The sequence below is a fragment of the Parasteatoda tepidariorum genome, chromosome 1 (genome assembly GCF_043381705.1).
Source record: "Parasteatoda tepidariorum isolate YZ-2023 chromosome 1, CAS_Ptep_4.0, whole genome shotgun sequence".
Taxonomy (NCBI): Eukaryota; Metazoa; Arthropoda; class Arachnida; order Araneae; family Theridiidae; genus Parasteatoda; species Parasteatoda tepidariorum.
In genome coordinates, this window is record NC_092204.1 from 82,995,829 (window position 1) to 83,019,965 (window position 24,137).

General features: G+C 30.0%; 1 protein-coding gene across 1 annotated transcript; it reads right to left on the reverse strand.

Moving 5' to 3' along the window:
- Nucleotides 1-15,741: 15,741 nt before the first annotated feature.
- LOC139426589 (uncharacterized) lies at nt 15,742-16,551 on the reverse strand. Its single transcript, XM_071185895.1, has one exon. It carries the CDS (start codon nt 16,549-16,551, stop codon nt 15,742-15,744), a length of 810 nt encoding a protein of 269 aa, XP_071041996.1.
- Between the last annotated feature and the right edge of the window lie 7,586 nt (nt 16,552-24,137).

Consider the following 24,137-nt stretch of genomic DNA (forward strand, 5'->3'; position numbering starts at 1 on the left):
GATAGTCGTAAACTTAGAACTGGGTAGGCTGTTTAACTCTGGTTATCAAGCAAAATAAAATTAGCCATCTTTTTTAGGCTCATTGCAGTAAAATGTTTATTCTGTCATGCATATCACTACAAAATGAATTTTTTTTTTTTTATTCATGTTTGTTGTGCCGATAGTCGTAAACTCAAAATTGGGTCAACTATTTAATGCTGGTTATAAAATAAAATAAAATGGAGCACATAGACTAAGAAATCAATTAAAGAGAATTTTTTATACATGTAATTGATAGTATTCATAATTGAAAATTATGTTCTGAAAGCATCGATTGAAACACATATAAACATAAACAATAGAGCTCTTTCTTAGCGTTGAAGTTTGCATGAATAAAATAATGTTGGTGCAACGTTTTTTTCTTTAACATGCAGAATAACTTCTTCAATTTTCGACCGATTTTATTTAAATTATGAACACTATTAACTTATAAGTATTTTTAATAAGTATTATTCTGCAATGGATAGGGACAATGGGTCCAAATTCATAGTTAGCTGATCTCTAACACCTACTGATCTATTTTAGACAGCAGTGTGCTTCCTACGTTGTGGCAGTTTAACGGGTCCGACCAATGTTACGTCTTGACCAACAACGCTATACCAACACCAATCCATGCTGCACAGTCTACCAAGGATTGGTGTAGAGAAAATGTTATAATACGAAAAATTGATTCATGAAAACCAATTAATCGTATAGAGCTAGAACCTTTTGGATTGTTTACCATTCAAAAGACTTGAGGATAGCTTGCCCTATAGGGTTGGCTCTTAGAGGCTAGCAACTAATGAATATTTGAATAAGCATTGTTTTTCTTTTTAATCACGAGTGCCCAATACTGATTGGTTAATAGTGTATATTAATACTATAATAATTTCCGTTGCACATAAATATTTTTTGTTTGGTTTCATACATTTTGAATGATTAAGTAATTAACTCAGCTTTTTTTACAATGTATCCACTCTGTCATTTGCCCTCTCGGCCATTAGCCTAGTTTTCCAGCATTAATTAAATAATTAACTTATTTACTAATTAGCGATTGAATAAGTGTAGAGTAAGTTCAGTTTTTAAACTTCAATAATAACATCAACTGCTTCATGATTTGTAAATTACCTTAGATTAAAAACAAGTTATTAAATGAACGATATCTTTTATAATCAAAGTGAGAATATTAAGGGGAATATTAATTAATTAATTAATATTCCCTTATGGAACATTCTAACACAGCCCAACCCACCAGGCAACAAAGTTCATTTGCAACTATGTACCTGATAATTCTTCAATTACGTCCAAACTGTAACATTCCCTCTCAGTTTAGCATTTCTGTCACATAAATGATTAATTTGGGTGCTTATTTTTCTCCCCCTCACGTATCGTCTGGGGGGTGTAGGGAGGGATGTGTGCATTCTAATGAGCAATAGAAAAGTCATCCTTCGGGCTGCTGCATCCGGTTTTCTCAAAAACGGAAACGAACTGTGTGATTCACAGTCACGCCATTAACCGTTATNTATTCTCTGGTGATTGCAGCAGACAAACCTCAATTTTCTCATGGAATATTTTGTGTGCTACCATGTAAGTTTTAATACCTTAACAATTAGACAATTAGTAGCACATTAATTGTTTAATACATAGGTGCACATTAAAGTTATTGTAGCCCGAATTTTTATTATTTATTTAATATTTTTAAAAATGTTATTATTAACAATTAAATATTTTTAAAAATCTACTTCTTATTTTAATTTGTAATTCAATACTTTTGTTTTGTACAACTTGGTAAAACTGTAACAGTAATATTTAATGCTCTTTCAAACATAAAAGAGTCCTACATAAAATTTTGATAAAGTTGAGGCCCGCCATTTGATTTGTGTTTTTAATTGTGGCCCCCGGCCTCATGTAAGTTGGAAACTCCTGGAGACCAACAATGTTAGTTGACATGTTGCATCATGGATTGGTATAATACAAAAAATTTATTCATTAAAACCAATGAATGGTGTAGAGCTAGAACCTTTTGGACTGTTTACCATTCAAAGACTTGAGGAAAGCCTACAGGGTTGGCTCTTAGAGACTAGCAACTAATGAATTTGAATAAACATTGTTTTTCTTTTCAATCACGATTGTCCAATACTGATTGGTAAATAGTGTATATTAATACTATAGTAATTTCTGTTACACATAAATATTTTTTGTTTTGTTTCATACATTTTGAATGATTAAGTAATTAACTCAGCTTTTTTAGAATGTATCCACTCTGTCATTCGCCCTTTCGTCGTATCTGCCATTAGCCCAGTTTTCCAGCATTAATTAAATAATTAACTTATTTACTAATTAGCGATTGAATAAGTATAGAGTAAGTTCAGTTTTTAAACTTCAATAATAACATCAACTGCTTCATGATTTGTAAATTACCTTAGATTAAAAACAAGTTATTAAATGAACGATATCTTTTATAATCAAAGTGAGAATATTAAGGGGAATATTAATTAATTAATTAATATTCCCTTATGGAACATTCTAACACAGCCCAACCCACCAGGCAACAAAGTTCATTTGCAACTATGTACCTGATAATTCTTCAATTACGTCCAAACTGTAACATTCCCTCTCAGTTTAGCATTTCTGTCACATAAATGATTAATTTGGGTGCTTATTTTTCTCCCCCTCACGTATCGTCTGGGGGGTGTAGGGAGGGATGTGTGCATTCTAATGAGCAATAGAAAAGTCATCCTTCGGGCTGCTGCATCCGGTTTTCTCAAAAACGGAAACGAACTGTGTGATTCACAGTCACGCCATTAACCGTTATACGCCTTCTCATCTTTTCTTTTCCTTTTTTTTTACCGGATATTTGGCCTAAAAATTAAATTAATTATGGATTAGTAGGGGGTTAGTGTAAGGCAACTGAAATTTAAATTGTAAAGAGTATCGTTCTAATTTAAATTTTAAATTTTTGTAAAAAAAAAAAGACCTAGTTAACTTTTTTAAGCATTTGTATTTTTTTGAGGGGAAAAATTCAGTTTTAGCAAAAATAAATGTAATTCAATAATTGCCAATATTGAAATTCAATTCCTTTTACATTTATTTATTTATTCATTTATATAAAAATGAATTTAATTTTTAGTTGATGCAATCTCCCAAGTTACATAGTGCAGGAAATGGTAGAACTTTTTAAGAAAATGAATATCTTTTGAAAAATCTAATTAAATTATAAATAAATATTAAATTTAAATTTTGAAATCAAATTTTAAATAAAAATAAAAGAAATTGAAAATTTCTATTTTATTTAGATTATTTTATTCTTTGACAACTTGACATCATGTAAATCATGCTTCCTTTAAAGTCGGGTTTTAGCTTATGCTAATGAGTTTTCATTTAACGTGTTGATTAAAATTAATGAATAATGGTAAACAACGAATTTTTTTATTTGCAATGCTAGAACTCTTAATTTTTTTTCTCTCTATTATTTCAAACCAACAAGAACAATTTGTAAACAAAAACATTTCAAAGTGAAAGATTTCAATTTAGTTTTCAGTTCATGAAATTTCTAATAATTTCCTGTTTTTTCCGTTCAAAAATTCGATTTAAGATTATTTCATTGCTACTATTCCCCCCCCCCTTCTATGCAACATTTCACCCTTTTTAGCAAGCGAGGAAATAATAGCTTTTACATCCTAAATACCGATCATAGGGAGTGTACGTGAGGGGTCAGTTTTCAGTGGGGATGGGAGCAAGCCCTAAAATCAGCAGCTGCGGATTTTATCTTCTTAACAGAAGGAAAATAAATAAATAAAGGAAAGGGTTTCAATCTTGAGTGCAATACTTTGGAATTTGTTGCAATACTTCATAAATGTAAGAGATGATTTTAAATAGGGTATTTTCAATTTTAAAGCAAAAATTTTAGAGCGATGAAAACTTATAAAAATCTGTTGCCTTAACAAACTCAGAGATTATTTTAATTTTGTCAGAAATTAATTAGAAATAATTAAAACTGATAAAAAATTACAAAAAGAAAATTTTTCAAATTTTTTTAAATTCAGAAATTTATTTGGTCTTATTTGTTTAAAATATATCTTAAACAAAAATTAGCCAATAAATTCATTATGAAACCATCATTTACGCCGCACTGTTAGTGTATAACGGTGGTTACCAACTGGCGGCCCGCGAAGCCTTTTTTTGTGGCCAGCGAACTAAAATATATTAGTTATCATTTTTTTGCTCACAATTTTCGTAAAAAATCTATATGGGTTTAAAATACTTTTTTTTTGGTTTTTGTGAAATTTAACAAACCAACGGTGCAAAAAAAAATATTNTTTATGTTTTTTCTTCATTTTGCGACTAGAAAACATTTTTAATGATAAGAGAATTTCTTTTAACACCTTTAAAGGGGAAAAAAGAAAGAAATACTAAAAATTCAAACGGAATTTCACCGTGGAATGACTTAATATAAATTTTTACATTTTTTACATTCTATTAACTATTTTAAATATAATTTAAATAACAGTGAAATATTCTTAAAAAAATAGCATTTATGTTTTTTCTTCATTTTGCGACTAGAAAACATTTTTAATGATAAGAGAATTTCTTTTAACACCTTTAAAGGGGAAAAAAGAAAGAAATACTAAAAATTCAAACGGAATTTCACCGTGGAATGACTTAATATAAATTTTTACATTTTTTACATTCTATTAACTATTTTAAATATAATTTAAATAACAGTGAAATATTCTTAAAAAAATAGCATTTATGTTTTTTCTTCATTTTGCGACTAGAAAACATTTTTAATGATAAGAGAATTTCTTTTAACACCTTTAAAGGGGAAAAAAGAAAGAAATACTAAAAATTCAAACGGAATTTCACCGTGGAATGACTAAATATATATTTTTACATTTTTTACATTCTATTAACTATTTTAAATATAATTTAAATAACAGTGAAATATTCTTAAAAAAATAGCATTTATGTTTTTTCTTCATTTTGCGACTAGAAAACATTTTTAATGATAAGAGAATTTCTTTTAACACCTTTAAAGGGGAAAAAAGAAAGAAATACTAAAAATTCAAACGGAATTTCACCGTGGAATGACTAAATATATATTTTTACATTTTTTACATTCTATGAACTATTTTAAATATAATTTAAATAACAGTGAAATAATCTTTAAAAAATGGCATTTATTTTTTTTCTTCGTTATGCGACTAGAAAACATTTTTAATGATAAGTGAATTTCTTTTTACGCCTTTAAGGGGGAAAAAAGAAAGAAATATTTCGTAGCCACTAACCGGCAGAAACAGTAATGTGTCCCTAACGATCCAATTTAGAAATTTGTTTAATATTTTGAGCTAGAAATATCGTTAAAATTTAAAAAGGAAAATAAAGCCTTAATTTTCCTAAACCGTCATTTATTTTTGATCGTTAAAAAAATTGTACGCGCAAAATTAATCCTAAATTCTTTCTTTTATGTATTTCATGGAAAAAATAAAAGAATCCAGTAGTCTTTTTCTTAAAGAAAACCTCTTAAAATAATAGCTTCTTAAGAAAAAAACGTCAACTAAGTTTACGTAATAAAATAGTTGTTATAAAGATTAGAAAAGAGGTTAATACAGTGAGTTTTAGCCAAAACTTAAAAGCAGGAGAGAAAAAAAATTATAACCTTTTATATTCTTTTTTTAATGCGTTTAATTTTTGAAGAGAAAAAGTAAAGCATAACTCATTTTCTTTTGCATATTAATAGCTATAACGAAAGAAAATATTTTTACCAGAAATCTGAATAAATTTTGAAAAAAGATTGATCTTTTAACCTTGTAGTAAGTTTTAATGTTGAGTCGCCAAGGAAAATAAAAAAGCCCCAGATTAAGTCTTACGCTTGAAGCAAAGCTGTAATATTAAATTGTATACACATACACCATCTTATCATGAACAATTATCTGGGCTTAAGAACTTAGAAATACCGTAAATATTTTCAAAGTTATTAAACGTTTTTAAAAATCGCCAATTTAGCAACATTGTTCCAACTAGCTGAAAATTAACAAAATCATTGCCTTATTCTCAATTTTTAAAATTTTTTATGAGCCCAGATAATGCAGTTTTGGAGTAAGTTTTTAAATATTAAAATATTAGACTACAAAGGATTTTCACTTTCACAAAACTGTAGCTTTTCTCTATATTGACGTTTTCGCAGTTTTCATAATGATCATAGAGGGCGATGACTTTAGATATGCTAAACTTGAGCTAACAATCATGGAGTTACTGTTGCAAACTCACAGCAGTTATGAAAATGGCATATTATTTGCAAAAACGCATCAGTTCATATGACTACGGTAGCTTTGAAAAACAGCCTTAATGTTGCAGCAAATCTACATCGTATTTTGCTTCAAGGTACTGAGTAGTTAAGGGTAGTAATTAAGTGTACTTTACGAAACTTGACTAACAGATTTAAATACTATTCTATAAACAGTCATTTTTAATGTTTTTCAAGTAATCTCGAAATAACTGAAACTGACGCCGGTCAACTACCTTTCATTAAAATTGAATTAATTCATGTTTTTTTTTCAATAAATAAATAAAATAATAATAATATCTGAAGCCTCCGCCCTTTGCTTGTTTCGCTCGCCAACCACCCTTTAATTGCTTTTCATTCAACATTGTTTATTTCGTCTTAAACGTAAAATGTTTCTCACAAAAACACTGAGCATTTTGGTTTTAAAATATACAATTATTGTCGTTTTAAGTAAGAATATTTTGTGAACGAAAAAAGACGATTATCTAGATTTGGAAAATAGTCATCTGAACTTGGAAAAAAAATTAACCCATGGAATACAAATTATGCGACTCAATGAAAGGAAATAAATGCGAAAAAATTTTACTCGTTGAAGAGACTTAAAATAATTCAAATAAGGAGCGGTTTTTATCGCTTTTTATGAACCTTTCTTCTTTATATCTAGCAACGAGTAATCATCATGAACTATAAAAGAAAATTTGCTGTGTTTATTTATATATTTGAGATTTAGTCTAGTAAGTCAGTCTAATTTTTTATGATAAGTCTTATTATTTAATCGAAATTTGGATATTTTTTTCTAAAAACTGGAAACTTTATTGAAAAACGTAATTATTCACACGGAGAATTATTCTTGTAAAATTACCGTACTGTATAGTTTAAAAAAAAGGAAAAAACATAATTCTGGTAATAAAAACCAAAATAAACGGTATTTGGACCATTTACTTGGTAATTTTTAGTTCAGTATTGTAATGGTTTATCGGGAATTCTGGTTTTTAACATTTAGTTAAGAATACAAAACTGAAAAGCAAATTTAACCGAATAAAAAATGTTTAAGCTATTTTTTAAGATATCATGATAAAGTTATCAAATTTTTATCTCTTTATTATAAAACCATACTTTATTGCTAATTCTCACCAAATAATTACTAAAGAGCTTCGGTAAGAATTATCGAGCTTTTTGGTGTTCCCATTAAGGGAGTTCACATAAAAACCGTATTTTTTACACTTCCCACTCTAAATAAAACTATGAATAATTCAAATAAATGAATAAACAGCCCCTTAATGTCGGCAAAAAAAGACATTCCTATGATAAAGGTCAATGTTGGTGATGAAATTAGTTTTCCAAAATAAACCGTAGTCAAAAATAAACTTTCAACAGACATTTTAACGGAAAATTTTGTTTTAAATTTCCACTATTCTCTTGTTCTTTTATCATTTATTTCCTATAAAATCCGGAGTAATATATTATTGTTATTAACTATATTATTTGATTAAATATACTTCACTAATAAACATTTTGAAATCCACGTTGATTATTATTAAAATAAGTTTTCCTAGTAAATTATTGTTTTTGCATTTTTTACTAACTTTTTAACTAACTTAAAAATGTCATTTCAGCTCTTACTTTAGTTGACAGAAAAAGGAGAATAAAGCATTCCTTTCATTTATCTCAAAGTGTTTTTAAATATTTACGAAAAGTCAAAAAAGAAAAAGAGAAGAAGAAAGTACAGAAATGAAACTAGTCATCGTAAAATTTCATTACACAAAGTTTAAAAGTGTTGGAATTATTTATAAAAATGTCTACATTTCGATGGGAAGGAAATGGCGTTGTTTACGAAGAAATAGCTAAATTTTAAATTGCGTCACTGAGAAAAAATATTTTTGTTTAGCCTGAAGAAGTTTCTTCCCAAATATTTATAAGTATTATCGTTTACATAGCTCAGTTTTGAAAGGAATTTCTTTTATTTGTTTGTCAGAGGAGTGAATTTTATTTCAAAACTTAAGCTAGAAAAAACTATGAATGATTAAACAGTTCAAGTCGATGCAGAAAAAAAACAAAATCACTCTAAATATTTTAACATTTACGATTAAATACTTTTGATAAAATAAAGTGAAGTTTATTGATCATATTAAATCTTTTTTATATAACACCCTGTAAAAAGTTGAGACTCAAATATCACAAAACTTTCTTCATTTTTGACGAAACCGTTTCTTGGTATGTGTTTAGAGTGACTTTTTAGTCAAAGTGACGAAATAACAAACGTCACTTCTTCTGGGAAACAAATTTCATCAAAAATGAAGAAATATTTCGTCATTCTACATTTTATTAAAAAAAAAAAAAAAAAAAAACTCGTAGTGCCTAAATCTAATTTCTCAACTAATCAATTTATCGTGGGCACCAAATAAGTGGATCAATGTCACCTTAACAGCACAAGACGGACAGATTCAGTACATCCATTCCCGAAGCGGGATTCGATCCCGGAATCTTCCTGTTCGAGGCCAACTTTTTAATACGTCCAGTCGGCTTACTTTATTTTCGATCGTCTAGTCTTCATTCTAGTTTCGTCATTTTAATTTAATATCTCCCACAATGCACCACGATGAGATTTCAAGTTGAGGAAACATTTTCATAGAACATTTGAGAGTTCACGTTCCGTCACAAATCACGTGACTTTGTGACGAAATGATTCTCAAAATTAGCGAAATACAGCTCAAGGATTGACGAATCTTCAAAAGAGACAATTTTATTTCTGAACGTGCATAGGTAAATAAAGATAACACATATCGATATGTAATGAACTAAATAGCTTTTATATATTAATGTATAAATGACAACTCTTATTGATATATTTCTACAGATAATTTATATATTGAGATAAATATTCTATATAGTTTAGACTCAAAAAGAAATTCTTCATTTATTTTTAAGTGAACTAAATAGCTAACTCTCAAGTAACTTACTTAAGTCGGAAAAACAATACGAGCCAACAAATAACTAAACATCTTTATTGTTTACTTTTTCAGATGGGTAAATAAAGCGAGTCAATAAAAGATTATTACTTCGCTTTGAATTTTATTCATCCCAATTTTAAAGACAAAATAAAAGAAGTATTATTTAAATTTAAATACATAATTAATCATTTTCTTAATTTAATATTCTGAATTCTTTTTCGGATAATTTCAATTTAAATGTATTTTGATAATTTTTATTCATTTACAAGCTCAAATACACATTAAAAGTTCATAAAAATAAAAATTAAAAGTGTTGAAAAATTTTAACCGTTGTAATTGCCCTAACAACCGTAATTCTTAAATCGTTTGCTTACATTTATTTACAAATAAGTGTTCATTGTATTAAGTTAAAAATATAATGATATGAGACTACTAGCAGCTGAACAGCTTCTTTGTTTATTTTTTGTGTGAATAAATCCAGGCAATAAAACTTCATAAATTTTCGTCTAATTTATTCATTGAAATTTTAAAGAATAAATAAAACAAACATAAAGTATATTCTATATATAATTAATCATTCGGGTAATTTAACGTTTATGAATTCTTTTTTGAAAATTTTCAGTTAATATGTATTTTGAGAATACCGATTTCACGCTCGAATGCATATTAAAAATTCACAAAAAATAAAAACTTTTCATTGAAGAAAATCCCAACATTAAGATTAAAATTTTCAATGGTAAGCCATTTTTATTGTGCTTAAATCTTTTAAATTAAAAAGACCTCAAGTTATTTAAATTATCTAATTATAGTATGCGCTATAAAAAGAGACATTTAATGAAAAATATAATTTAATTTATGAGAAAACATCGAGTAATAAAAGAGTAACTTAGTTAATAGATTTAAACTATCCCTCGAGGTTATAATACACAAATTCAGCAGAAAAGCTACTCGCATATTAATAATTTTAAATTTAATTTATAAGTAGTTTTTCTAGCCTTTTTCAATTCTAAATTTTACGAATTTAATGACGATAATTTAATTCACTTTGACGAAAGAAATAACTCAATTTAAATTAAATATTATTTGGAATTAAAATCTTAATGCGTTATTTGTTGTTGCCAACGATAAAGGAAGAGATTTTAAATATTTTATTACGTATTTGCCGAATAAATGTTTTTATGCTTTTTTTCTTTATTCTTTTGTTCATTAATTTTTTCCTTTATAACTTTTTTCTTTTGTTTTACGTTGTAATTATGCGATTCCTTCTTTATAAATTTGTTTATTATTTGTTATTTATATTTTGTTAAAAAATTATTACTATTTTAATTTTTTTAAAAACATTTACAAACGTTAGTTACTTCAATGCGATTGAAAAAGAAATAGATATTTTTTTAATAAATATAATTTTTCTGATAACAATATATTTTATAAATTTTGAAAATATCATGCATTTGTAAAACTTTCATTATTATTTCCCAGCACACTTCTCAAATTAAAATAATATTACCAAATTTGTTAGCAATGAAATATACTTCTGTTCTATCAATTTCCAACGTTTGTAGCAGCTCGTTTCAAGGAAAACCATATTTCTACTAGTTTCATTCATTTTCAGTTCATCAAAAGCAACTTTATAACTTGACTAGATATAGTTCAGTGACATAAAAATACATTAATAGTTTGGCATAAAAACTGACTTACGATTATTCCTTATTCTTCTTATTTTATATTTTATAATCGTCGTTGAACAGCCGACCCAATTTTTATGGGTTTACGACTACTAATGTTCAACTCCGTTGCCCTGTAATTTTGAACCCAATCCAGAAGACAAGGGAACTCCTGGATCGAGTATTGGGAGATATTTGCCTTTGTGGAGGACTTTTTGATGGAGCTAACCCGCATTTGCGTTACATGGAGAGGAAGACCACGAGAATTTTCCACGGTTAGCCTGACGGCAAGGGGACTCTAACCCATGATCCGTCTACCACTGAGGATATTTCAAGTCAGCACTGTGGTCGGTGCACGCCGGTTGTGGAATTCGTATCGACTGGGATTCGAACCCAGTTCGCCTCATTGGAAGGCGAACGCTCTATCCCGTGAGCCATCGCGGCTCTTCATTCTAAGTGTCTATTATTAAGTGTTTTTTAAAATTAAGTCTTTTTTTTTTTTAATAATGCGTTTGCCAGTTATCCTTATTTACTTTATTTTTGAAGTAGGGGTTCCGGTGAAATAAGGCTGATCATTTAGGGTTCCATTGGCGGAAAAAACTGGGAACCGTTGTAATAAAATATATATAATTAAACGAGCGTCGTTCCAGTTTCTTCCCTAAAAAAGTTTTTTTAATTTTTATTTAGTGCAAAAGAATATTTTAGCTTTTGTATTATATTTTTTTTAAAGTAGCCTATTGTTGATTTCTTTTAAAAATAAAAATTCTTTAGATTGTAACATTAAGGATTTGGAATATTTCTGTGGGCAAATCATGCTGTTTCCTATGCACTTTGTAACGCTGCCAATAACGCTGGCGCCTCGTCTTACGCAGCGATTCATTGTCAGAGGGTATATTTGCAAATGTCTTGTCTATTTGTCAGTTTAGTTAGCTTCTTTGAATCAAGTAAATTACTTGGATATTGTTTGTAAGACTGTGAAGTGAAAGTGAGTGAATTTTATTTATCAGAACCTAACGAGAGCACATAGTAGCTTATAATCTTTGGAAATGGGGCGCAAAAAATTTCTCCGGGCACGCATAGCATAGGATATGAAGATGAACCATGATGACTAATATTAAAAACTGTTTTCGCAATAAGATAATTAAAATATATTAAAATAAGTACGTCTCTAAATTGAATCTCTGTTTCGATTATTAAAAGATAAATAGTAAAAAGTTTCAAAATAAATAACGAAGTGGTATTTGAGAATTCTTAAGTCGTCGGATATTTGTCCCGATTTTTTTTGCCTTCAAAATAAGTCACTTATGGTTAAAAATTAATAATGCAACGAATCGTAGAACTACAGAGGAATCCTATTCCTGTTATTGCAGTTTATCGGTAGGTATTTCTAAATAAAATGCAGTTCGTTCTCAGTTTTTCTTCCTGATTATGAATTGGAAAGACAAAATGGTTTAAAAATAACAACCATTTTCATATTTTGCCACTTAGGGTGAAAAGATCATTCTTTTCCCAGCCTGATTTCATTGTAAAGGAATACATTAAAATAAATCCTTTTTAACAGCCATTGCTATATTATCCATTAGCTACTTTGGTACCAAACTTTGCAGCTTTGAAAGATAATGTGTTTAAAATCAATTTCTTTTTTAACAACCCATCAAATTTCCTTCAGTTGACTCCTTAGGAAAATTGATCATTTTTTGGCCTGGAAATAAATCGAAAAGATTACATGATTTAAAATTTTTTTCCATTCCTATATCACCCATTAGCTATTTTGTTACCAATATTTGCCATTTTTTTGTCTGATTGTCGATTTAATTGATAACGTGTTTAAAAACAATTTCTTTTTTAACAGCACTTCATCTGTCTCCTCCTGTAAACTTTTTAGGAAAATCGATCACTTTTGGGCCTGGTTATGAATCGAAACGATTACATGATTTAAAAATTCCTTTTGACAACCATTCCTGTATCATCTTTTAGTCTGTTTGGAAGAAGAAACCAAATCTTAGCAGTTTTCTCGTCTTGTTATTTGAAACGATAACATGATTAAATACTAAAAATAGTCTCTATCTACTACTTGTCTCTACAAACTTGTCCCTATCTACTATCTTCAGGGAATTTATCTTTTAACGACTTTTTGCGCAATCAATAAAATAGATTAATTGCTTAATAGTTCTTATGTTATTCCGCTTGCATCGAAAAATCCTAAGTTCCAAAAGAGTATGGAACTAAAATTTTTTGAATAAAATTAGAATAACTTTTTCACACATTTAAATTGTATTCTATCTACATCACAAATATTCTTTTAATATAATGTAATAAATTGTAAATAGTGGAGATCTGGATCCAATTCTACCTTGTGCCATTTTTGTGTGGATTTTCTGTGCACAAAAAGGAAATGAAAGATGGTAAGGTGAACTAACAGTTGTCAAACTGTGTTAGTGGACATAAAAATGGCGCTTTCTTTTGTCTTATCGTCTTTTGTTCCATTCAGGCGGAAAGTACGTCTTTTTCCATTATCTCTCTGTTTCGTTTTATGGATCGCAGAAAAGAAACCGCCACAAAATACTCTATTTGCCTGATAACTCTACAAGAAATANGCATTGAATAGCCTGTTTTTTTTTTTTTTTTTTTTTTTTACCAATCGAAGATTGCTCTCTGATAACTTGAGAGTAATCCGATTATTTAAATATGAAATTGTTTTCTTATTATTATTTTTTTTGGCGCATTAGGTAGGTTTAAGTTGAATTGTCCAGTTTTACTTATGTGTATTTATCAGAATTTCATCAAAAATAATATAACCCCTTAGATTTATAAAGATAGTGTTCCGTAATCACCATTCTTAATATACACAGAAGAGCCATCACATTATGACCACCCTCCATCTATAACAATGGGCTCGCCAAGGAACAATGTTTTCATAGGGCACATTAGGACCCATATTCCTCATGGAACAATCACTGGCGTCTGTAAGCTACTTGAACATAGTTGTAGACCAGGTTCACCCATTCATGGCAGCAGTTTTTCCTGCGGGGGATGGTGTTTACCAACAGGATAATGCACCATGTCATAAGGGTCGAATCGTCATGGAACATTCCAGTGACTTTCAAGTCATGTCTTGGCCCCCAAATTCACCTGACCTTAATCCAATAAAGCATTTGTGGTCCTTTTTGGAAAACCAAATTCGTCCTGCCACGCCACCCCCTCGCAATGCGAGGGAATTGCAGGACCAGTTGGTGAGCGTTTGGTACCAGATACCTCAGACTACCTATCAGCACCTTGTGGAATCAATGCCACGGCGGGTGCTAGCAGTTTTCAGGGCCATTCAGGTGGTGGTCCTACATGTTATTAGCAGGGTGGTCATAATGCAATGGCTCTTCGGTGTATATTTTGGATATTAGACATAGATCTTAAATGTAGGTTAGCTAGACATTCGACATTGAAAATCTAGACATAAGGTGTTGGAAATTACTAATATGTGTAGGGACTGAAAACGTTGCCTTAATTTGACGAAGCATTAAGGTAAAAGATGAAATAAACGAAAAATCAGATTTTTTTTTCTTTGTGTGTGTTTCACTTAGGCGTGTATTTCAAGTGTAATATCAAAATGTGTACTCAAATCACAGCTACGCAAAGTAGCGAATTAAATTATAAAATTGTTATAGACATTAACTTAGGACTTGGAAAAGTAGGTTTCTCAAATTAAAAAAAAAGCTCCACTTAAAAAAACAATAATAATTAAATAAATAAATGATTTAAAAAAATTTTCTCTCGAAGAATTGGCTACGTTTTCTAAAATGATTTTATGCAAAATAAATAATCAACCAAAAATAATTCATTGATTATTATTATTTTACTGCCCTCATAGTTATTTTATTGATCAGTCTCAATATAACTGTTATTCTAGTTATTATCCTTGTATTATACTATAATAATGAATGATAATACTGATTTGTGTTATGATTATTCAACTAAAGTATTATAATATTAATAATAATAACCTTAATATCATTATTATACATTTCTTACTATATATAAAAATTTTAATGATGATATCGCAGTTTTCCATTGTTGTCCGTGCATTTTTATTGGCCGTAAAATCACGTGGTAGGATCCAGCTTTTCCCCATTCCTTTCCATATTGTTTTGGTCATCATCAGCATAAAATTAATACAAGTCATAAAGGTATTGTTTCTCTATAAATATTTTTATATCCCTAATACAAAGTAATTTTCCTGTACTGCTATTATTATACTTTTAATTCAAGAGTTTAAAACTAAGAGAATTGTAGTTTTATTTAATTATTATTACAATGTAATTCTGCGCTGCACTTTAAGATAAAGTTATTAAGAAAAGTGGTCAAATTTTTTTTAACCGTTTTACAATTATTATTTTTGGGCAAATAACATTAATGTACTGTTATAAATTACAGTTAAAGAGATCTGTTAAATGATTTAGAACTTAACGACCAGCTTCATGCACAATATGAGATGCAAGCAAAAACAGTATTTAATATATCCGCCCGTTTGGAAAGCGAAAATATTAAATTATATAATGCTTGTGAACTCATCAAAATTGTTTGAATAATCTAATGTTATAACAATATAAATGCTATTTAGAAAAATGATTACTTAAAAAAATCACATCTGTTCACCAATAGATCTAGATATTTATAATACTAATAGATAATAATATATGAACGGGGGAAGTGGAGGCACAAGCGTAAGCTAACAGAATTCATTTTAGTACATAGATGTTAAGTGAATAATTTTAACTTTAGTAGAAAAATTGTTTTCTGCCAAGAAACAACAATTGTTTCAAAGCAATCATTGAGGTTGAGAGCGAGCGCTTATATATATATATNGGCCTGTCATCGTTACACTCTGAACATGCAGGTCAGTTCTGGAACCAAGAATAATTCCTCCCCAAACGAGCCATCCTGTACCACCGTAACGAGATCGTTCAATGGTGTTGTCTTGGTGGTAACGGGTACCTGGCGCTCTCCATATGAAAGTCCGGCTAGAATCAGACTGCAAACTAAACCTGAACTCGTCGGAAAACATCACACAAGACCACTGATGCGGTGTCCACAATGCATGCTCTCTACTCCAGGCTAATCGCAGGCGACAGTGAGTTGCGGTAAGTGGAACACATCTGACAGGCCTACGAGCATATAAACGAATGTGCCCTAAGCGTCTGTACACGGTCTGCCTTGAAACTGTCGTACTAGTAGCTGAAGACAGCTGACGAGACAGGTCTGATGCTGTGCTCCGTCTGTTCCTTTTGGCAGTAACTGCCAAATACAGGTCTTCATTCGCCATTGTAACTCGGTGGCGACCTGTGCTGTAACGTCTACTCACATTACCATCATCTTGGAATCGTTGCCAAAGCCTGGAGATGACACTCTGGGTGATTCCAAGTTCCTCGGATACTTCCAGCTGGGTACGTCCACATTCCAGTCGTCCGATGATTCTGCCACGTAAAAAATCATCCAAATGCTTACTTTGTGTCATAACTATGCGGTTATTGCACTGAAAGACTTTTAAAGCGCTTGTGAACAATTTTACTTCTTCGCCACCATTCCTTATATACCCCTCTCTTACACTCTCGTCATTGTGACTTACTACAAGCGTCATCTAGTGGTTTCCTGTAATTTGCATATTCTTCTTCAGGATGTGTATGATAATTCTACGGGGGAAATTTTAATTTTAGATTTGATTTCGTGTGATTCTGAATTATCCTTAATTTATGGACATGAGTGTATTTTAAATAGCACATACCTTCCAAGATCAGAGAATACGCTCACTTCAACAAGGTGCATTAATTCTCCTTCATCTTCAGCTGGTTTGAGTTCTCGGGCTAGCTAAATTGAAATAATTTTCTTTCTACTTACATTATGCGCTAAGATATAAATCTTATGAGACGAAATTAGATTTAAATATAAGAAGACAAAAGATAAATAGTCCGCTGGTGTAGCGGAAAATGATAAACAGCATCTTAACGGTACTCTACTCTAGGTGGCAAGGGGGGCGCCAGACTCTGCCCGACAAGGGGTCAAGTCTCCCCCGACAGGGGGGCTCAAGCAAATTAATTCGAAATATTTCAATTAAAACTAATTTTATACTTTACATTTTTTTCTCACATCATTTTTTTCAAGTGTGTTTCTAAGAATCTAAAATCACTAACATTGATACCATAATGTCCAGATTCCTTTTAATGTAAATTTAAATCTTTTTTTTTTTTCTGTTATCGATGTATTTTGTACTGTATGGTGCAATTTACCATATATTGTAAGCGTAAAAATTATTTCTGTGATGAAGAAAAATAGTTGTAGCAGTAACAGCAATTTCAAAAAATTTCTCCGCTTCTTACTCTCATAACGCAAAAATTATTCGTTAATAAAAATTTGAAATTTCATGTACATTTAAAGAACATTTTGATATAAAATGTTATTTTTATATGCATCGATTGGCTTTTGAATCATTTAAATGTTTTGCAAATAAAGTTTTAAGTACATTTTTGCATCCACGTATTCCATCTAAAGATATGATGCCCCGTTTTGAACGAACTTCGAAATGGTTATGCCCATAAAATTGTAAGATTCGAATTTTTTTTTAATTGTTACATAGTATAATTTTACGGACAAAAAAAAAGGCTATTTTAATCAGGGGACTCGATGAGGTGGTTATGGCTCAGCCCCCTAGTTTAATTATAATTTTATTATTTAGTATTTTCATAGCCAAAGCTAATATTTTATTTGTATAGCTCATAATACCTATTATTAGTTCATAGTTAATATACTAACCTCAAGTCAGTTAAAAATCACGGAGGCTGTTATAGAATAACAATTATACTTTATATAATTTTTACTTCTTTCATTGTCAACTTGTTAAACTCTCTATGAAAAGCAGATAAACTATGGCTCAGCACTGTTATGTTATGAGGAAGTTCGATATAATAGGACATAGTAATACTAATTATGAATCTCCATATAACAGGGCATGTTAAAAAAAAATAGCTATTAATATTTATGTTTATCATAGTATTTCAGTATTAAAGCTTATTTTTTAGTTTGTAGAGCCTTTAAGTTGATACCATTTATCAAATTCTGTTTCGAAATTCTGCTATGTAGATGACTTCGGAGATCTTGTCTCTTTGAAATAGTTGATAAAAATAATTTAATAAAAACTATAAATTTTTTTATATTTAATGACTATCAATTTTTAGATTTCTTATTAATTTTGACTTTACAAAAATATAAAATTTCTCTTCACAAAGAAAGAATTTTTATTTTGTTCAACGCTCGAAGTTTTCCATGCTACACTGTGTGTGCCAAAATAGCCAATTTGAAGCCAAATGTGGTTTAATGAATGTCTTCAGCGAAGTTTAAAAAATAAATCGCCAACAGCAGGGAGGGCAGTCTTTGGCAATGTGCCAAAATACAAGGCACGAAGAGTTTGTTTCCTGCCAGCGAGGGCGGAGCCATTCTAGCTTGAGACACTGCGGCACAAGCTATCTCAACCTTGTTCTATTCCACATTTGGCAGCATTTTGTCTCCCCCTGACCTGTTTGCCAAATTTGGCGAGATTTCCAGTTGACGCACCCTTTGAAAACGATCAATACTTTTACCTGTCTTGGCCTGTTATTGATTGATCGAAAGTTTATTGGTGCTTTTTTTTTCCTTTCTTTACTAGATGCACCTCTTGTCTTCGGATGTTGCGATCGAAGTTTTAGCTCACTTTTTCCGTGATAGAATTCGGGATATGAAACAATGACGTCATACCAATCTGTTTATGCCACACTCACAGCCCGGGACATAAAAGTTAAAATGTCACTGGTCCTGTAAACTCAGGACGAAGAATGATTTCTGATAAATTCTTATTTTATTGGCGTGCTCTATCATTTTTTTGACATCTTCTCTTTTTATTGTAACCGAAGTTAAATCATTTTTAAAAAATGTCATAATATGAATTAAAAATAGAGGCATAATAATAAATAATATCAACATAATTTCCTTTCTTATGCGATTGTGTAACGGTAAAAAAAAATATTAATCGTTACTAAAAGAAAAAATAAAAAAAAAATAACAGAAGACAATTATTATTGAAAAAAAGTTATACAATCTTGTGATATTGTGAAAAACAAGGGAGTTTTGTACACTATTCGCTTCGATCTCCAATCCTCTGCACCTGATCCCTTTTTTTTTTTGTTTTGTTTATAAGCAGATTGTTACCTCAAATTAAATATTATTCACTTAAAATTTTTCATTGTATTAATATACAGTTAGTACCACAGACTTACTTTCCGATTCTATAGAAATGAAATTTGGCCTAATAATTTTAGTCGTTTACCAATGCATTTTCTTCTACAAAATATTTTTGAAATTCTTAAATAATTACTAACTATTTTTATAGAATATTTTTTTAACATGTTTTTTGCTTAATTGATTATTCACCAATAATACGAAAAGTTAATTCTTAATATTATTTTGGAATTTAAAATAGTTATTTTGTATTTAGTATTTCAACTGCGCACGTTAATTATTTTATTATGCGCACGTTATTATTTTAACTGCGCAAATATTTTAATTTTTTAGAAACATTTATTTTTAAAAAGTTTATGAAACTTAATCAAAATAACTTTAAATAACAATGAAGCTCGAAAGCGTAATGAAACAGAGAATTTTTTTAAGAAGGCATGATAAAATAAAAAGGATAAGAAGGAAAATAAAAGGAACGCATGCAGGTAAAATCCATTAATTAATTTTATGTTTGCAGCTAAATATAATTATTATTATATTTAGCTGCGAATTATAAGCAAATAATTTGCTACTAAATATAATAATACTTTAATTAATTTTACGCTGATGACAGCCAGATATATCTGAATCTTCACTTTTTTTTAACGACCGTATCACGTGATTTTTCTATCCATTACAGAGCACAAAACGATAAAATGACATCATCAAACGATTTTCCTGTTTATTAGATATGGTAAAATTCATTAAAAAAATTAAAAGTTTAAAGCTCTGGAAGATAATGCGAAAAAATACAAATCCTTTCACTTATTTTGCAATATATGGTTGAATTTTTTTCCTTCTTTTTTTTTTTTTTTTTTTAAATTTTATGATATATATTGGTAAAACTTTAATGGGATACCTGCAAGTGACGTAGTGTGGGTATCTCGATCCTGATTGGTTGTTTAAGCGTGGCATTTGTTCACGTTAGCAACTGTTATTTCCATTCTATTTCGAGTAAGCTAATCCCGTCAAATATCAATTCTCTTCAGTGACACATTCTAAATTCTTTCACAAAGATTCTTTCCCAAAGATTTCAATTCTTTCACTATATATTTACACAGAGACTTAACGCAAAAACAGGCATTAAGACATGAGGAACATAAGCAAACTAATTATGCATGGAAGTTGCCAGGTACAGAAAGCAAAAATATATCACGGTTACAACAAAATACATAAACAAATGATAAATCTAAGTTAAACAAAAGAAGTAGACGTGAAAGAATTATATTTAAATTAAATCGATGTGCGATATTGTATTTAATTAACTGATCGTTAATTAACATTCTAACTTATCTAGAGAAACTTAGCTCAACTTTAATACGCCATTTTGTTGATAAAGATTAGCTTGCACTGACGTCATAGGTCACATGTGAGGGTATGGGAGATCTTCTTCTTTTGAAGTGCAAGTACCCAATTAAATATTTAAATTTAAAGCACCTCACTATCTTATTTTTTTGATATTTTCAAAATCATAACGATTATTTGTATTTGACTAGATGCTTTATAATAAAAACTAAATAAATAAATAATTGCTCACGAATATTTTTTAAAGCAATGCAAACTTCCCTTTTAACTTCCATTTTTATTCTTTTTCAAATTTTAAATAATTTATCACAAATTTTCGTTATTTTTTGTTTACATTCATAACTCCTTTTAATAAGCCGATCAAAATAGGTTTAAAATGGAATCTTTAGGCACATTTTAAAATTAGCCTTGTTCTAAGCAATTGCTGTCAAATAAATCAAATGTTTGATGTTTCAAGGTTTCAACTCATTTTCTTAAAATTAAAATTATAAATAAATAAATAAAATAAAATTATCAGAGGCAACGGGGCCTAAAAATTCTTGTCTGACCTTTGACTGCTGGGCATTTATATTTTATAGAATACTAGAGTTACATACATTGTCGTTAACATATATCTATAAAATATTAATAAATTAATACAAAACAATTGGCTGAGAAGCAAAAAAAAAAATGCATTTCTGTTTAATTACTAGCTATTTTAATATATTATTGGAAATTTATTCCTACGTAAATACAAAAAAGAAACCTCAAAAGAATTCGCATTTATTTAAACAATACACTACTAAATTTTTTCAATTTCTGAAAGGGAATTCACCCAAAAAATAACTTTCGAAACTGTTTGTTCTCAAAGTAATTTCACCAATTATCCCCAAAGCTAGACAACAAAAAAAACGAAACTGATCATTTGTTTTGCAGAAGCAATTTTACTTATTTCCTCCTAATTCTTTTGAGGTTTTTTTTTCGTCGGGCTAAATCTTTTGAATTGCACTTATTTCGTATTCAAGAATCGTTTTCATCATTTTTGTCAAGGAGTTGCTCCCAATGACGTGAACGACAAGTGAAAGGGGGGATTTAGGACGAAAAGAACGTCTCCGACTACAGACAGACACATTCTGGCATTCCTTCAAACACGCCATGATTTTTCAGACATCGATGATTTCTCTGGCTACAACAACAAAAGACAGACATTTAAAATACAACACATTATCTTAGTTTTTTTTTATATACAAAGTATACAATTGAAGTTAAGTAATTGTCTATGTTTTATACATTGTATTTTTTCCCCCAATTCGTTATATTTATTTGTTACTTAAAAAGAGTTTTGTTTCGGAGTTAATGCTTTTTTTTTCTTCCATTTTCGGCAAATTTTTTTTTTTGCTTTGCCTTAATTTCTATAAGAATATTTTTGCCAAGCATTTTAAAATTATGGAAAGTTGATACAAAATATTTAATTTTATAACTGACGTTGAACAACCGATCCCTTATTTGGTAATGAATATCAATTTGCAACTCAGTAGCCTTGTAATTTTTAGCCCAACTCAGAAGACAAATAAACTTCTGGATCAAGCACTGGCTATATACTAGCTTTCGGGATGGACTTTTTAATGCAACCTACTCGCATTTGCATTACGTGGGGAGGAAAACCACGAAAACCTCCAGCGCTTAGCCTTATGACAAGGGGATTCTAACACTCATGATACTAAGTATTGCAATAATGGATAGCTCCGATTTCTGACATCGGCTGTGTAGTGCATTTAATTTGTAGAATATACTCAATGCGTGAAGCCGCAATTGTGCGCAGTGGTTAAAGACTGATCTGTTCTTAACTAAGGCTGAAGTATCTGAGTTCTATTCTCAGCGGAGGCTTTAAGCTTACCCAACCTCAGATCGATAGGTACTAACTTGTCTGGGAAGTAAAGGTGGACGGTGCGCAATATTGACCACATTACTACCATCATGTTGTTAATCTCAAATTGTGTAACCTTAACCTAATTGACCATTTTGGCCAACAACAAGCTGAAGTTAAAGTTTTTTTTTACTTAACACATTGTATGACCAACCTGTGTATTAAACTTACATACCATATTATTACCTGATTAACTCTGTATTATTATTGTTTCACATAAGACCGGCACTGTTCGCAATGCTGATCTTAAATATCGTCAAGTATTATGATTTCAAACTTCAATGTCATCGAGTTGGCTATGTGATTGAAATGCAATTGCCAGTTGTCTGATTTTACTATAAAAATCACGTCACGATACGAAATTTGATAAATCGATAATTCACACAAAAGTCAATTTTCCTTTAAAAATTACAAAATGACGCTAAAGAAAAGTAAGAATCTGAAATACACTTATGCGAATAGGCTTATTAAAAAATAAGATGACACACGCATGAAATAAAGGGTTCGCTCCGTACACCGGTGAAACTTTTCGGATTCTGGATCAAACTCCTTAGTAGTAAACGGATTCTGAATAAAACTATCTCTAGTGGTATACGGATTCTAAATCAAACTATCCCTAGAGGTATAGGAATACTACATCTAACTGTCGCTAGTTGTATACGGATTCTGGATCAAACTATCCCTAGTGGTATACGGATTCTAAATAAAACTATCTCTAGTGGTATACAGATTCTGGATCAAAATTTCCCTAGTGGTATACGGATTCTGGATCAAATCAGTATACCATTAGGGAAAATGACTGAATTTCCAAAAAGTCGGAAAAAATGAATTCTGCGAGTAAAACTATTTTTCTAAACTATACATACGATTATTGGATGGTCTTCAAATTTGAACTATCGACTAGCATTATCAATTAAAATCAATCAATGTTGGATCAAACTATCCCATGTGGTACACGGAATTTGGGCCAAAGTCTCTCTAATTCTAATGGTAAACTGATTCAGTGTCAAACCTTCCCTTGTGTACGGATTCTGGATCTAACTATCCGTTAGTGATCTATGGATTTGGATCAAACCATAACTAGTTATATATGGATTCTGGGTCAAACTATTCCTAATAGTATATGGATTCCGGATCTAATTATCTCTAGTGGTAAAAACTGCAAAAATTCCGAATCAAATTATGGTAAAAAGTACTTTTTACCGAAAAATCCATTTTTACTAATATACCGTAATTTTTTTAACTAATATTTAGTGTAACACTGTAATTTAAATAATATTACTGTGAAAATGACTGTATAAAATTTACGGATGATGCACTCAAGGTGCCACTACTTTTTACCGGAATTTCTTACAGTTGTACGGATTCTGCATCAAACTCATTCGTGGCATACGGAATTAGGGCCAAACTATCCCTATTGGTAAACTGATTCCTGGTCAAATTATCCATTGTGGTGAATGGTTCCCTAGTAATTAGCAATAAGATTGTCGTTATAGATTGATCTTGTAGATTTGTGGGCAGGGTTTCAGACTCAAAAGTTCCACCGTAAAAGTTAGTTGTTCTATTGTCTAAAAAGTTCCTTACCTGACTTGAGTCCAAAACTACAAGGTTTTAGATAGAAACGGTTATTACCTGAAACCCACTGGATTGCCTTCCTTCAGTGTTTAACTTAATAAAAATTAATTTGTTATTAGATTTGCATGTTACAAATG